We start from the raw sequence: 18,077 nt of genomic DNA, 5'->3' as shown, positions 1-18,077 counted from the left end.
CATGCACGACACACACACATTCTCTCTCACATACACACATACAGGCCCAGACCCCCTGGTGCCACACAGTAGACAGAGAGCAGTACACTGAGAAGCATCAGTGCAGTATATGAGAAGGAGATTAGCTTAACCTGGTGGTATTAACTCTCTCCAGGTATGACGGCCATCCCCTGTGCTTGTCTGGGGATATTCCTGGGGGGGCTTCTGGTCAAGAAGCTGAACCTCTCAGCCCTGGGGGCCATTCGCATGGCCATGCTGGTCAACCTGATCTCCACCGCCTGCTACGTCTCCTTCCTCTTCCTTGGCTGTGATACAGGGCCTGTCGCTGGGGTGACCGTCCCCTATGGCAACGAGTAAGAACAGCCTGTACATACACTGGTTTAGCATATGTAATAGCAGTGCTCCTGTTGGGGGCAGGGTGTTTGATGAAAGTGGGAACAAAGTCACACTCTGACTACGGAAACATTTGTCAGAATATACGTTTTACTAAATCTTTTTTCACCGATTTTTATTTTTAAATTTACATTTTTTAAATAACAATTATAGGATAATTGCTTGTAGGGGAAAGTGGGGTAAGTTGAGCTATTCAGCATCATTCTGTCAAGGAAAATATAGTATTCTTTCTAACAAAGATATCTACATACACTACCGTTCAAAAGTTTGTGGTCACTTAGAAATGTCCTTGTTTTTGAAAGATAAGCAAATGTTTTGTCCATTTTAAAATAACATCAAATTGATCATAAATACAGTGTAGACATTGTTAATGTTGTAAATGACTATTGTAGCTGGAAACAACAGATTTTTTTTATGGAATATCTACATAGGTGTACAGAGGCCCATTATCACCAACCCTCGCCCCCTCATCTGACCATAATTCCATCCTCCTGATTCCTGCTTACAAGCAAAAACTAAAGCAGGAAGCACCAGTGACTCAGTCAATAAAGAAGTGGTCAGATGACGCAGATGCTAAACTACAGGACTGCTTTGCTTGCACAGACTGGAATATGTTCCGGGATTCCTCTGATGGCATTGAGGAGTACACCACATCAGTCATTGGCTTCACCAATAAGTGCATCGATGACGTCGTCCCCACAGTGACTGTACGTACATACCCCAACCAGAAACCATGGATTACAGGCAACATCCACACTGAGCTAAAGGCTAGAGCTGCCGCTTTGAAGGAGCGGGACTCTAACCCGGACGCTTATAAGAAATCCCGCTACGCCCTCAGACGAACCATCAAACAGGCAAAATGCCAATACAGGACTAAGATTGAATCGTACTACACCGGCTCCGATGCTCGTCGGATGTGGCAGGGCCTGCAAACTATTACAGACTACAAAGGGAAGCACAGCCGCGAGCTGCCCAGTGACACGAGCTTACCAGACGAGCTAAATCACTTTTATGCTCTCTTCGAGGCAAGCAACACTGAGGCATGCATGAAAGCATCAACTGTTCTGGACAACTGTGTGATCACGCTCTCCGTAGCCGACGTGAGTAAGACCTTTAACCAGGCCAACATTCACAAGGCCGCTGGGCCAGACATATTACCAGGACGTGTGCTCCGGGCATGTGCTGACCAACTGGCAGGTGTCTCCACTGGCATTTTCAACATGTCCCTGATTGAGTCTGTAATGCCAACATGTTTCAAGCAGACCACTGACATTTTCAACATGTCCCTGATTGAGTCTGTAATGCCAACATGTTTCAAGCAGACCACCATAGTCCTTGTGCCCAAGAACACTAAGGTAACCTGCCTAAATGACTACAGACCCGTAGCACTCACATCCGTAACCATGAAGTGCTTTGAAAGGCTGGTCATGGCTCACATTAACACCATTATCCCAGAAACCCTAGACCCACTCCAATTTGCATTCCCGCTCAAACAGATCAACAGACGATGCAATCTCTATTGCACTCCACACTGCCCTTTCCCACCTGGACAAAAGGAACACCTACGTGAGAATGCTATTCATTGACTACAGCTCAGCGTTCAACACCATAGTGCCCTCATAGCTCATCACTAAGCTAAGGATCCTGGGACTAAACACCTCCCTCTGCAACTGGATCCTGGACTTCCTGACGGGCCCCCCCAGGTGGTAGGGGTAGGAAACAACACATCTGCCACGCTGATCCTCAACACTGGAGCCCCTCAGGGGTGCATGCTCAGTCCCCTCTTGTACTCCCTATTCACCCACGTCTGCATGGCCAGGCACGATTCCAACAGCATCATTAAGTTTGCAGACGACACAACACTGACAACACTGTTGGAGCCTATAGGGAGGAGGTCAGAGACCTGGCCGGGTGGTGCCAGAATAACAACCTATCCCTCAACGTAATCAAGACAAAGGAGATGGTTGTTGACTACAGGAAAAGGAGGACTGAAAAATTGTCAAAGACTCCAGCCACCCCAGTCATAGACTGTTCTCTCTGCTACCGGTACCGGAGCGCAAGCGGTACCGGAGCACCAAGTCTAGGACCAAGAGGCTTCTAAACAGCTTCTACCCACAAGCCATAAGACTCCTGAACAGCTAATCAAATGGCTACCCGGACTATGCATTGTGTTCGGATCACAAAGAAGAACATTTGTGTGACGCAGGAAAAAAAATGAAAAGATGCTGGAGGAGTACTTGACGCCATCTGTCAAGCATGGTGGAACCTATGTGATGGTCTGGGGGTGCTTTGGTGGTGGTAAAGTGGGAGATTTGTACAGGGTAAAAGGGGTCTTGAAGAAGGAAGGCTATCACTCCATTTTGCACCGCCATGCCATACCCTGTGGACGGTGCTTAATTGGAGCCAATTTCCTCTTACAACAGGACAATGACCCAAAGCACAGCTCTAAACTATGCAAGAACTATTTAGGGAAGAAGCAGTCAGCTGGTATTCTGTCTATAATGGAGTGGCCAGCACAGTCACCGGATCTCAACCCTATTGAGCTGTTGTGGGAGCAGCTTGACCGTATGGTACGTAAGAAGTGCCCATCAAGCCAATCCAACTTGTGAGAGGTGCTTCAGGAAGCAGATTACCTCAACAAATTGACAACTAGTATGCCAAAGGTCTGCAAGGCTGTAATTGCTGCAAGCGGAGGATTCTTTGATGAAAGCAAAGTTTGAAGGACACAATTATTATTTCAATTAAAAATCATTATTTATAACCTTGTCAACGTCTTGACTATATTTCCTATTAATTTTGCAACTCATTTCATAATGCCTTGCATTACGCCTGGGAAGAAAATACTTCAATTTGCTCAACTTGCCATCTGCTCAACCATTGGCTCAACTTAGCCCATGGCCTTTGGCTCAATTTACCCAAAGGCAAACATTTTGTCTATATTAGACAACACAGCTACAAGGATGCACATTCGTGCTAGGTTTAGGACCTCATATTCAAGCTTATAGAGACCCCAACTTATTTATAGAACAATCTAACACAAAAAATGTATTTGACTTTGTGAAAATCAGTTTTTTGGACTTAACTTGCATACCAATTTTTCCTTTGTGGTTTCTTCCTTCACAAAGTCCATGAAATTATGACCCCTTTCTAAATATTTGGTCAAATGATTCATTTGTCTGTGATTTCCTAGAAACAGGGATGGCTCAACTTCCCATTTTGCTCAACTTACCCTACACTCACTAACTGGAAATGTGCTTTGCACTGTTTAACTTGTTTATTTAGGGACACAGTAGCATTCCTATATGTACACTGTGTAGTCTGAACAGCTGTTTGTATCTCTCTCGCTTCTTCTCTCTTTCTTTCTCTCTCTCCAGGACACTGCGGGTGGGCGAGAAACCAGAGGTCCCCTGCATGAGTAACTGTAACTGCTACACCTCCTCAGTCAGCCCAGTGTGCGGCTCCAACGGAGTCACCTACCTGTCCTCCTGCTTTGCAGGCTGCACTACAACAGTGAGCACAGGCATCTACCCCCCTCCGGCTCAGGTCATTACCCTGGAAGCCTTCCACCCTCATCTCTCTGCGTCCCATTATGTCCTGTGATAGATAGAGGCATTCACCACAGCCCAAATGCTAGATCATTAAAGAACAGAGCAGCTATCCTAGAAATAAAATCCCTGGAATGGACACAACGTTCTGTCTTATGAGCAACGGTGGACGAGTACAATATGTTGTCTCCAATGCTCCCATGTACCATACAGATGCCCTGATGTTATGTTACCCTTAATTAAACCAAAGTGACTTCCATCATGGCCTTCATGCACATCAAGCTGTGACAAATCCATAGCTTTTCAATTGCAATGTTGCATCTAGAGATCCTACATCTAGATGGTCTTCATTGTTACGACTTGCTCTGTATTTAGATGCTTCGCCCAATGCTGTGAACCAAAGCAAGCTGTGGATGAATGTTCTTTATCACACTCCTCTCACTTTTATGAATCATAGGTATTTTCTCTGTGTTACTGTGTCTAGTCAGAGCAGTGACCTTTCTACATATGAAATCTCTGGATTGTTATTATCACTGCACAAACAAAGTCACCACCATTCGTCATTTTACATTTCCCCAACAACCTACATATAGAGAGATGGAAGAGATGTGAGAATGCCGTGTTGTATCTGTGTTCATCTGGCTTATTGTCACATAAAGTAATACTAATGCAGATATACCTATTCTCTTGTCTTCAGAATTTGACAGGGTGTACGTGTATATCCAGTGACAGCGAGATGGCCACAGCTGTTCCAGGGAAGTGTCCCAGTCCAGGCTGCCAGGAGGCCTTCCTCACCTTCCTCTGTGTCATCTGTGCCTGCTGTATGATCGGCTCCATGGCTCAGACGCCCTCCGTCATCATCCTCATCAGGTAACACCACTGGAATTCACCTTAACACCATGCCATAACATGCCCAGTAGAATCAACATGTAGAGAGGGTTTACTTTACTCAGACAGCTCTCTGTTTCTCCTTCTCTTCCTAGGACTGTGAGCCCTGAGCTGAAATCATATGCTCTTGGAGTTTTGTTTCTCTTGCTGCGACTACTTGGTAAGTTATAGTACCGTTACACTTACATCTGAACTAGTCAGGTTGCACTGTCACATTACTTTGTTTATAAATCAAACATACTGGGCTTTCAGATGCTACAGTTTGTTGACCAGTACTGGTGTAATGATAAGGCTAAAGTATTGATTTCTCCAGTTGTAGAGATGAAAAGCTTGTGCTGCTGATGTAATCCTCTCCTCACCTGTTTTGTAGGATTCATCCCCCCTCCTCTGATCTTTGGTGCTGGGATTGACTCAACTTGCCTTTTCTGGAGTACAGAGTGTGGGGATAAGGGAGCCTGCCTGCTGTACGACAATATCGCCTACAGACATCTGTACGTGAGCCTGGCCATCGGTCTTAAGGTCACCGCCTTCATTCTGTACACCACCACCTGGTACTGTTTACGCAAGAACTATAAGAAATACATAAAAAATCATGAGGGCTATACGACGCCAACTGAACTGTTTCCCTCCAGTCTCACAATGGACAACATGAAGGATGGGAGTCAGAACCCAAACAGGACAACGTTTATATACAACCTAGAGGACCATGAGTTGTGCGAAAACATGGAGTCGGTTTTATAGTTTCTGAACCATCCAAAAGACTATCTGCTACATTCATTATTAAAGAAGATCATAAATGACGATCATCCTCCTTTATATTTTTTTTAATTAAACATTAGAATGTTTTCTATCTGAAGTCCTATACAGGCCCTGGAAGACTGTTGCTGCTCTCAACTCCTTGGTAACTTTTGATAGAGGCCGTTTTGTTTGTAGAGGTGTTATCAGCAAGGGTATAGTCCAGTACCAGTGAACTCTGTTGTGATTGTTAGTAGAAGACAACTACTGGCTGGCTCTGTCCTGCTCTTAGGTGATTAGATGGTCAATAATATGCTACTGTTATAGGCGCCATACTTCTACTCGCTCGAGTATAACATGGATCCAGTCTCTGAAAATGACAGGACCTGTTTGGTCAGTTTCACTATGTGTTACATTTCGTTCCCTTCCACCATGGAACTAAGACATAAGTATAAATGATAGGACGTTTCTCCACGTTGCCAAGAATATAGAAATAAAGAGATGTGTCATTCTGTGTTGCGTAATATACGCTTTATTTTTATGAAACAAACAGAGAGCTTTCTCATGTACTATATAGTGGAGAAAGTAGAGCGCTTATATAGGACGATGGTCTAACGTTACTGTATGCATTCAGTGTCAGAATGAAGTTCAGTGGTAGTAGCTGAAATGGTGTTAATGTCAGCATACACTGTACAAAAACAGTGCTCTTACTTGAACACATACACTGTTTATGACTATAAACATAGAATTGAGTTGGTCTTTCTATGGGTTCAAATGTTATATTATTCATATACATTTCTATCATTGTGAAAGAGATAAATCTGTCTTTTTGCAGAGTCCTTTCTGAATGTTGTAAAAGTTTCTTTGCTTTTCTATTTACATGTTTTATTTGCTTAGTTTATTTAACCCTAATATGTCTTAATATGAGGGATTATCCAGATAAGAAGTATTATTTATGTTTTAAGGGCGGCTTTTGCACCATAGTAGAAAAGCAAAGATTGGAAAATCAACAAGTCTTTCTGTGTGTGTTATAATGACATCTCTTCAAGCTAAACAATGAAGATTCAAGTTTATATATTTGTACTGTGTATGTGAGGTTCCGAATGTTGTATTAGAATTAACTAAACTGAGATGATAATATAGGAATTTGAGATTTAATTATTTAAAAAATGTTTAGTTGTGATATGCATCACACATAAAATGGGAGCCAATGTCATAACAAGAAAGGAATAAGAATCAAAGATCAAAGCCAACTACACCAGTGCTTGGCGTAGGGCAGAGCAGAACTGCTTGTAACTTCCGAGAATGCAGAATCTGCATGTCAAGTCACACAAAAGGTACCGGGAGTAATTTATATGCAATGGCTGATAATCCTACAACAAGGTAATAGGCATTCTTATTTTGTTATCCCTTAACATCTTTTTTTGAAGACCCTCAAGGCCTGATGGCACACCTAACTTCTTTTACAGTTTCTCTACAGAAAAAGTTTTAGCATTGTCCCTTTTCTTACACTTTTTTGTATGGCAAGATATAATTTATTTTACTCTGGAAATAAAATTATTTTTCAGAAAATAATCCAGACATGGTGACATTTTCACTTTATTTCTTTACAGGGAAAATATCAAATCAAATCAAATGTTAATAGTCACATGCGCCGACTACAACAGTGAAACGCTTACTTACGAGCCCCTAACCAACAATGCAGTTAAAAAAAAATATGGATATGATTAAGAAATAAAAGTAACAAGTAATTAAGAGCAGCAGTAAAATATCAATAGCGAGACTATATACAGGGAGGGTACCGGTACAGAGTTAATGTGTGGGGGCACCGGTTAGTTGAGGTAATATGTACATGCAGGTAGAGTTATTAAAGTGACTATGCATAGATGATAACGGAGAGTAGCAGTGGTATAAGGGGGGGGGGGGGGGGGGTCAATGCAAATAGTCTGGGTAGCCATTTGATTAGATGTTCAGGAGTCTTATGGCTTGTGGTTAGAAGCTGTTTAGAAGCCTCTTGGACCTAGACTTGGCGCTCCGGTACCGCTTGCCATGCGGTAGTAGAGAGAACTGTCTATAACTAAGGTGGCTGGAGTCTTTGACAATTTTTAGGGCCTTCCTCTGACACCGCCTGGTATAGCGGTCCTAGATGGCAGGAAGCTTGGCCCCAGTGATGTACTGACATAAGAAATGTACGTGTAGGCAGGTAAATACATGACCTGTATTTGATGTCTCTAAAGCACTCAATCAGTCCTCTATACGTATACTGATATCCAGGTCCTAAAATTATTGACCTCTTTCTCCCCTCTCTCTCCAGATGAAATCTCGCGTCTTGTGACGGCCGGCCGCCCAACAACCTGCCCACTTGACCCTATCCCCTCCTCTCTTCTCCAGACCATTTCTGGAGACCTTCTCCCCTACCTCACCTCGCTCATCAACTCATCCTTGACCGCTGGCTACGTCCCTTCCGTCTTCAAGAGAGCGAGAGTTGCACCCCTTCTGAAAAAACCTACACTCGATCCCTCCGATGTCAACAACTACAGACCAGTATCCCTTCTTTCCTTTCTCTCCAAAACTCTTGAACGTGCCGTCCTTGGCCAGCTCTCTTGCTATCTCTCTCAGAATGACCTTCTTGATCCTAATCAGTCAGGTTTCAAGACTGGGCATTCAACTGAGACTGCTCTTCTCTGTGTCACGGAGGCTCTCCGCACTGCTAAAGGTAACTCTCTCTCCTCTGCTCTCATCCTTCTAGACCTATCTGCTGCCTTTGATACCGTGAACCATCAGATCCTCCTCTCCACCCTCTCCGAGCTGGGCATCTCCGGCGCCGCCCACGCTTGGAATGCGTCCTACCTGACAGGTCGCTCCTACCAGGTGGCGTGGCGAGAATCTGTCTCCGCACCACGTGCTCTCACCACTGGTGTCCCCCAGGGCTCTGTTCTTGGCCCACTCCTATTCTCGCTATACACCAAGTCACTTGGCTCTGTCATATCCTCACATGGTCTCTCATATCATTGCTATGCAGATGACACACAATTAATCTTCTCCTTTCCCCCTTCTGACAACCAGGTGGCGAATCGCATCTCTGCATGTCTGGCAGACATATCAGTGTGGATGACGGATCACCACCTCAAGCTGAACCTCGGCAAGACGGAGCTGCTCTTCCTCCCGGGGAAGGACTGCCCGTTCCATGATCTCGCCATCACGGTTGACAACTCCCTTGTGTCCTCCTCCCAGAGTGCTAAGAGCCTTGGCGTGACCCTGGACAACACCCTGTCGTTCTCCACCAACATCAAGGCGGTGACCCGATCCTGTAGGTTCATGCTCTACAACATTCGCAGAGTACGACCCTGCCTCACACAGGAAGCGGCGCAGGTCCTAATCCAGGCACTTGTCATCTCCCGTCTGGATTATTGCAACTCGCTGTTGGCTGGGCTCCCTGCCTGTGCCATTAAACCCCTACAACTCATCCAGAACGCCGCAGCCCGTCTGGTGTTCAACCTTCCCAAGTTCTCTCACGTCACCCCGCTCCTCCGCTCTCTCCACTGGCTTCCAGTCGAAGCTCGCATCCGCTACAAGACCATGGTGCTTGCCTACGGAGCTGTGAGGGGAACGGCACCCCCGTACCTTCAGGCTCTGATCAGGCCCTACACCCAAACAAGGGCACTCCGTTCATCCACCTCTGGCCTGCTCGCCTCCCTACCTCTGAGGAAGCACAGTTCCCGCTCAGCCCAGTCAAGACTGTTCGCTGCTCTGGCACCCCAATGGTGGAACAAGCTCCCTCACGACGCCAGGACAGCGGAGTCAATCACCACCTTCCGGAGACACCTGAAACCCCACCTCTTCAAGGAATACCTGGGATAGGATAAAGTAATCCTTCTAACCCCCCCCCCTTAAAAGATTTAGATGCACTTTTGTAAAGTGGTTGTTCCACTGGATATTATAAGGTGAATGCACCAATTTGTAAGTCGCTCTGGATAAGAGCGTCTGCTAAATGACTTAAATGTAAATGTAAAAATTGAGCAATACTTGATATCGGTTTCAGTCAGAATTTGATATCATTATTAGCTATCTGTGCTGATTTATCCAGATAAATCAGATAAAGCTCTCTGTAAAAGAGCTCATCGTATAGACACACTTGATTCATAATGCTCAACAGCACCATTATTAGCCAAAATGTTTTAGTGTTTAAAATAGCCTTCCCAGAGCATATGTTGGTGCTTTGTACTTGCTGAGTGTCTTTTGAAAATGTGAACGGACAACCGTGCAGTGCATTTATCTGGTCTGCTTGGTAGATTAGGGTTAGGCTGCATTTAGACAGGCAGTCCAATTCAGATTTTTTTCTCACTAATTGGTCTTTTGACCAATCACATCACATATGTTCACATCAGATCTCTTTCAGAGCTGGTTTGTTTGGTCAAAAGACCAATTAGTGAAGAAAAAAATCTGAATTGGGCTGCCTGTCTTAACACAGCCATATTGATATGGCTTAAATTTTCTTTTAAGCCATACCAGATGAATTGAGTTAACACTGGTGGAGGGGAAAAGAGTGCAAGGCAGGATTTTCAGAGGAGGCCTAGAGCTAATCATCACTACTCCAGCCTTCAGAGTGTTTGGCAATGCAGTAGCACAGACACAGACAGGAACTATCAGCCCACTCACCTCTCCTCTCCACCACTGGCTGGAGGAAACAAGAGAAACAGTCTTTACATCCCTCTAAGGCTTTCCATTCTTCCTGTGTGTGCAGGGTTCTACCTCTATCTCTTCATTCAAGTAGAAAAAACATTGTGCTACAAAATGGGCTCACAATTTCACCGTGTGCATGTTGATAGGTCTGCTTTTATAGCCCTTGATCATAAAAAGAACAACCAAGGAAGTCATAGAACATTTAAAGATTGCAACATTATGGGATGTGTTTGATGTTGCTTTCTGTTTTATAGTCAATTTCTCAGAGACCATATTATTCCAGAGTGTTGGATGTTCACAGCGTTGGATGTCCATTGTAATCCTTGATTACATCCTTGATTGCATGCAGTTGTTTACTGTGGTACAAAGCCAATGGTTTACATCCGAGGGAAAAAGCAAGATATCTGTCAGCAGGACAAAAGACCCATTCCATGCTGTCGATTTTTACAAGGCGACGCGCAATCTTATCCCAAACCACATTTGCATGTGTTTAAAACCAATGACAAATGTCTGAAACCAATGCTGGCACAGATTTAGCAGTAACAGTGTTGTTCAATACTTATCTGTGTATTTCAGTCTGTCCGCAACCGATTTTTTTCTGGGTCTGGTCTTGTTTGCCGTTGATAGGGATGACACGAATTTATGAGAGTGACAGTTTGTACAATAGAGAGTTGCAATATAAAGATACATATAAAAAACCATACATAGTTGACAGCACTAGCACTGCAATAAACATTTTATTCTAAGGAGAGAAAGAAAGGAAACAGAGAGGGAAAGCATAAGAAATCTGTGATAAACCACCAACCATTTGAGTACGCAATAATTGAATGCCAGTCTCAAGATGCTGCAAAATCAAACAAGGCAAATAATTGTGCTTTGTTTATCTGTACAGTATGTGTGTGTGTGTGTTTACACTGCATCTGTTATGCTTTGTTTCATGTGGTGATCCATCAGCCGGCTGGCTATTGTATCACACTGCACATAATTCATTTGGGGATTCGTCGCGCAAACTGATTTCTCCAGAGACCTGCGCCTTTAGTTTGTTAAAGTACATAGCATTTAGTTTATAAATCAAACTAACAACTTCGTAATGTAGCAGAGGTCTATCCCTCAGGTGTAGCCTATTAAAGCAGTGCCAGGTCTTTATGATTGCAAACCACCAATATAACCCACATAAAAAAAGAGAGAAATAAATACCTATTCCATTTCATCTTTAGGATATTCTTCAAATACTAACATTTACTACAATATTACAGTGTTGGTTTCCAGTATTTTCTACACATAAATTCATCTTAAAACATCTATTTTGATCTCATAATGACAATAATTAATGATGTTGTTAACTATGACAAGTGTTCTTGTAATCAAATATCACTCTGTAATTACCATTTGTAAGAGCTTCAAAATATTTGTGAACATACAGGACAAATGTCAAGAGCTACAGTATGGGAGTGCACTCACAGTGCATTACCTTGTAGAACAATATCATCATATTCTAAACTTGGAGTTCACTGCTAAAAGCAACTGATTGCTGCTCTAAAAATATATAGAATTTTTGCTAATTCCAACCCATTGTTGATGTAAAATGTTTCCTGGGATTCCTTTAAAGCCCTTGTGCCATTTCTCCCAGCATTGTCATCCTTTGTGGGTTTTAGCCATCATCATATCAGACAGCACAGTGAGACGCTTCAACAAAGGAGAGATGCTCATGCATGCCAATGACATTGGTTCCAGCATCAGAGGCACCTCAGTTACAAACACACTCCTCGAAATGTATCACACTTAGAATGCTAATGACACCAAAGCCCCACAAATGCAATTATCATTCTTAAAAAAATATATATTTTGCAAGTAACATCCATGCATGACAAGCCTCCTGTCTCAAGGCTTGTTCGTCCCATCCGGTGCTGTCAAACTAATGAAAGCTTCACCTTGTGAATCAAACACAGCATCACAAAACATGACAGTTTGAAACTGTAATTTAGATGGAACTACCATTTTTAGCAACACACTTAAATCCATACATTCATATTCAAAGGAATATTAATATTCTAGCCAAATAGAGCTTGACTGGGTGACATTTAGAGGAGAACGAGAGGTTGATGTTCAGTGTCTTAATGTAGAGGTCACAGATTGATTCAGAGAGGTTTGCATAGTTGAGATATGGCCCAGAAAATATACTCTGAACCAGTATCGGTGCATGGGTAAATTCACTGGGAAAGCCCCATAAAGAAAAGCTATATTACAACCTATGTGTTGTGGTAATTGCATTGTTTGCTCTATAACCTGTTAGCTCATATGCCTTGTGACCGTGATATATAGGCCTGAAGGCCGAGACAATAAGACACAGTGGCAGAATAAACCTTTGTTTTATCACAAAACCAGATAGCAACCTCTGTCCAGTGAAGTCCACAAAGCATATTGCATGTACAGTAACAGACAGTTACAGTTGAAGTCGGAAGTTTACATACACTTAGGTTGGAGTCATTAAAACTCATTTTTCAACCACTCCACAAATGTCTTGTAAACAAACTATAGATTTTTGGCAAGTCGGTTAGGACATCTACTTTGTGCATGATACAAGTAATTTTTCTATCAATTGTTTACACACAAATTATTTCAATTATAATTCTCTTTATCACAATTCCAGTGGGTCAGAAGTTTACATACACTAAGTTGACAGAGCCTATGTCATGGCTTTAGAAAATGTTGTGGGAAGTGTCACGGAAGTGTCACTGGGAATGTGATGAAAGAAATAAACTAAATCATCGTCTCTACTATTATTCTGACATTTCACATTCTTAAAATAAAGTGGTGATCCTAACTGACCTAAGATAGTGAATTTCTACTAGGATTAAATGTCAAGAATTGTGAAAAACTGAGTTTAAATGTATTTGGCTAAGCTGTATGTAAACTTCCGACTTCAACTGTACATGACCTACAGCATGATTAACCAAGTTACTGTTTCCGACATATTCAGACCACTTAACTATTGATTTAGAACCAGCGAGTTACCACAAGTCGCGAAGAAAACAGGAGCTGCCTCCACTATTCCAGCACCATTTCATCATCATCACCTATGCTTAGTCTAATAGAGTGACAACTAATAGATACTAAAAACAATTTAGTCCAGTCAACGTAAGCTAAATATGATGTGGCTGTCCGTGTCCGTGTGTGTGTGTGTGTGTGTGTGTGTGTGTGTGTGTGTGTGTGTGTGTGTGTGTGTGTGTGTGTGTGTGTGTGTGTGTGTGTGTGTGTGTGTGTGTGTGTGTGTGTGTGTGCATGCGCGTTCGTGCAAGTACAAAAACATGTTGACTCACCCTACTTATAGAGAAATGCCAATGCCATCTTCTTCTCTGTCATGTTGACAAAACATGTCATACAGTACACACTTTTAGTTTTTGTTGTTCTATGCTACTTGGCTAAAATGCTTGCTCCCTAGCCTAACTTCCATTCATGGGTGATGTTAGCTAGTTAACATTAGCCTTCTACATCTAGCTACATATTGAACTTCTGTCCTCTCAGGCCAGGGGCACAGCAATGTATGAATTAATGGTTGGGTCAGAATCGCGTTATAATCAGTGTCGACCCATCATTCAGGGCAGGTGGGGCAGAACCCCACATGTTTTCCATGTTATTTTGCCATTAATGCATGTCACATAACAGTTTGCAAACAATGTAAAAGAAATATATCATTGAGTTAATAATGCTGCATACAAACATGGTCTCTTTTTTGTTTTCTTGAGTAAGGCAGCTCCAAAATGCAGGTGTTTCAGCCAAGCTCAGTGCTTTCTGTGGTGGTGGAGCAAGCCAGCAGAAAATACGGAGCATTGCGCGGTGATTGGCTCGGTGTTCTGTCACTCATGGGGACATTATGTCAACACCAAGTCTAAGGGTAGAGCTAGAAAATTCTAGTCCCTAGGGTGCTGTCATAGAGTTACATTAGAAGTGCCCATCCGAGAAGGCTCAAGGTGATTGGCCACAGATTAAATGACATCAAATCACAATATATCTACAGTAGCTTTGATTGGACTGATCATGTCAACATCATACTTTCAAAATCTTAGCTAGCATTCATCATCATCATGAATCAAGTCTTCAATCTACTGGCAAATCCTTTTTAATCCTTGTCATATGAAGAGAAATAATGAAGAGAAATTATAGATAAAATGTATCGGTGCTCATCGGCCATTGAACATAAACATTACACAACAAGTTGGAAATCACAAATTCAAGGAATCAGTTGCTAATCTCAAGCATTGCAAAGCAATCATTAGCCTACTATTCAGTGGGGTGGCTGTGTGGTGCCAAGTCTAAGTTTAAAGGTCTCTTTTCCTAGTTTCAAATTATAAGCCTTCAACATTGGCTATGCTGTCAATGAAGCATGATTTGTGTCGCGCTCAAAACAACTGTTAACTCGGAACTGCAAAATCTGACTTTAGTGAGTTCAAGACAACTGTCTTGTATGCTGCTGATATAATATGCCAGGAAGATCTACATCTATTGTATTCGGCGGCATGTGACAAATACGATTTGATTTGATTTGATTTGACTAACAGTCCCAGCTGCCAACTGGTGCTAACTTTCCTGTAAAGAATCCAGCTTTCCACAGCCAACGTAAAATAGTGTTTCACTCAAAGACCACAATACTTGACTACAGACTTCCAAAGACTTGAGGATTTATACTGTAGCTAAGAAAGTAATACTAAGTGTGTGTTGTGTAGTAAGCTGTTAGTAGCCCATGTGCCTCACCCTAATAATTTTGTCTATTTTTCACCTCTTAATTTCGACCTACTGTTCTGACTTGGTCTTGCACATGTAGCCTATAACCTGTTTTTGAGAAGTGTAATCGTCGGATATTGTAAGAACTTTCATTGTCTGCTTATATGCCACCTTTATTTATCCCACGGTTCTTACTTGGTATACAGATAGAATACTGTAAGAACAGCCCATGTCCTGAATTCTGTTGCTGTCAATTTCAAAAGTGCTGCTGAACAAATAGTTATATTGACGACGTCCTTCCTAGCTCGCTCATTAATGTCTTAATCGAAATTATGGATTGCCTCTTATCCACTTGTCATCCCCTTATGCCATAATTTGTACATCTCAAGTGTCAGTAGAAACCGCATTTGTTTAAGCAAGTCAGCCATATCAGCTATTTTTTTTAAAGGCAGTAAATGAGACTGAATGAAATGTTTCGCTGCCAGACAAGGCTCAGCTGACTGATTGCCAGGTGTAGCAGTGTTGGGACTGCTGTTGGGTCTTTGCTTTTGGGATAGCTTTATGTAGGCCCTAACAGTTTGCGGGCACCGTTTGTCACCGTTACAATGCAATTAATGCATTGTTTAGTGTTGCGTTGTAGCTTTGCTGGAATGCAACCCACATTTTTTGGGGGCCCCACCAAGATCTACATGCTAAAATCGCTACTGGTTATAATAATTGGCCAGTACAGAAAATTAAGTAAAACCTCAAATCTAAATCCCTATTTCCATCCAGTGGTAATTTAGGAAAGGGGCAATTTTAGCTAGCTGGCTAGCTAACCACCGGAGGACAACAACACAACGAGATGCAACAATTCAAGTTATTCTGTCCATGACATATGCTCTCGATGGGATTTGATAAGGAATGACGACAAATCCAAGCTGGATTCCCTTGACACTTTTTGGGTGAGCGAGGACCATTCACAGTTGAACTCACTCAGTTTACCTCAACGCTGATTGGCAAATTTTTTTTACTTTTTTGTCAAGGGAGGACAAATGCTCTCTGGCTTTCCTTGCCTTCAATGCTACGGGTGGCAACAATGTCAATCTTGTTTGGACCAGATAGCATCAGATAGATGGCCTACACGTAGTGAGACAGAGGGGCGCTGTTTCACTCGCGCAGATGCTTTCTCCTGTGAGATACGTTCAGCATCTTGTGAATTGAAGAACAATTATGAAACACAGAGAGAAAGATTTTTAAAAAATGTATGTTTTGAAGAAAAAAAATAGGTTGATTTTTGGGGGAAGCCTGGCTTCCCTTGGCATCCATGAATACACTCCACTGCTGTGAATAATAACTGACTGTGTTGAGATGCAGCGAGGAACTCCTCATTCTGTTTTTTGGCTACAGTATGTGGTTAAGGCAATGTCTTGCATTTATTATTAGTGGTTCTTGAATCCAAGTCTGCTTTACAGCCATGGGACTGAGTACCTCATGAAATCAGATGTGCTCTGAAGGCAACAGAAATGAATGCCTATTGCTTCCCAGAGTACAATTGGATGGACATGCGTGAAATACAATGGAGGCAAAGAAATGAACTGTCCTTACCTACAATGCCTTTAGTTATCTATTTGGCTAGTTCACGTTACCACAATATGCATAGAGAATGAGAAGAATAAGAAGAATGCCTGAAATATTTTGTCACCAAGCTCAAAAACACACATAAAATGTATTTAATCTGGACAGCCTTTTTTGCTATGTTTTAAATCCCAAACCATGTGATTCCAATGATCTTTTCATGTTTGCACACATTAAAAGAGACAACAAATCTACTAATAAAGACATAATTTAACAGTAAAAGTGAATGTCTTTTTAATGTGGCATGAACACAACCACTCATGATGCTTTCATCTGATTGTCAAACAAATCACTTCAAAAAGTAGGCTACCTGTGCATGTTCAGCCACTCCAAAATAATCCAAACAGTGCAATGTATGTACACTTTCACCATTTGATGAATGGAAATAGACATCTGTTACAAAACACCATAGTGTTCCTAATGACATTCAGTGATGGTCATTCCTTAGGCCTACATTAATTGATGTTTCTTGTTGACAAATTTACATTTTTGTAGCCTGAAAAGTTGGGACACCTGAAGTGGGGCTGAAACTGTCCCGGGAAAAACATGATGGTCACCCAAACACACACGGTCAATTTACTACACTAGACTACAATGTGTAGGCCTATTACTATGAACTTCAAATTGGTCAGTAAGCAGTGATGTAGTGGTAAAAAAAATAGGTGCTGGGAAAACTCTGATTGCCGGTTGCGGTAAAACAAAAGTAACGCTCCCTATACTTTCAATGTATTTTTCAGAAAAAGGTGGGTAAACTGTGTTTAATTGCGTTTACCCTCCACTAGCTCTACACCACTGCCGGTAGCCGAGGCAATTTTACACACATGAACAAACGCAGAACAGGTAGCTTACATTCAATATAATACACGATTTGAATCAAAACATGTTTGCACCTTAGTTCATGAGTTTTCCATAATTCATGAGTTGAATGCTTGGAGTCTTCACAGATTGTGTGACTTAAAACACTAACTTTCTTTCCTTACATGAATAACATTTATGACAGTGTTATTTGTAATTATTAAGCGTTTAACAATTGAATTAGAACATTGAACTTAAACCCTGTATGATTCCTGGATCTTGGAGATCTCAGAAAATGCACTGTAACATTTAATTAAGTTTCGCCAAGAAAACAGTTCTCAAGGGCACACAAATCCAAAATATTGTAAGCCTATGCCATTGCAAAATTGAATGCTTCTAACCGAAAGAGTCAAATATAGGCCTACTGTCATTAACGTTAGATGGATTGGATGCACATTGGTGTCTAGCTGTACATTAGGCTAGCTGTCTAATGATATTGGTGACCATCATCAGCTGATCCAGTAAAGAAAGCAAATATTGATGGAAAAATAATAAAGCTAAATAAATGGTCTACTTGTTCTGACCACTGACGGTGCAAAGAACACCAGTACCCATGCACACTTGAAAAACAAAGCAATGAGCACTCTAAACAGCTGACTGACAAAAGCAAACAACGATAAATCAACGGATAAATCTAAT

The 18,077-nt window shown here is 42.0% G+C and overlaps 1 protein-coding gene across 2 annotated transcripts in view; it reads left to right on the top strand.

Moving 5' to 3' along the window:
- The window catches only part of LOC106561149 (solute carrier organic anion transporter family member 3A1), a 73,685-nt gene extending 66,549 nt beyond the window's left edge, over positions 1–7,136 (top strand). The window contains exons 6-10 of one of the 2 annotated variants that reach the window (XM_014124801.3): positions 155–353; positions 3,768–3,903; positions 4,636–4,808; positions 4,922–4,986; positions 5,197–7,136. In XM_014124801.3, the coding sequence (XP_013980276.1) occupies positions 155–353; positions 3,768–3,903; positions 4,636–4,808; positions 4,922–4,986; positions 5,197–5,567 (944 nt within the window). In that variant the 3' untranslated portion in view covers positions 5,568–7,136. Of the gene's footprint in view, positions 1–154; positions 354–3,767; positions 3,937–4,635; positions 4,809–4,921; positions 4,987–5,196 lie in introns of both variants that reach the window. The other variant, XM_014124800.3, reaches the window with a different exon arrangement.
- Positions 7,137–18,077: the final 10,941 nt, after the last annotated feature.

This window comes from Salmo salar, chromosome 10 (assembly GCF_965601325.2).
Source record: "Salmo salar chromosome 10, fSalSal1, whole genome shotgun sequence".
In the NCBI taxonomy this organism is placed as follows: domain Eukaryota; kingdom Metazoa; phylum Chordata; class Actinopteri; order Salmoniformes; family Salmonidae; genus Salmo; species Salmo salar.
This window is presented reverse-complemented; position numbering and strand designations above follow the sequence as displayed.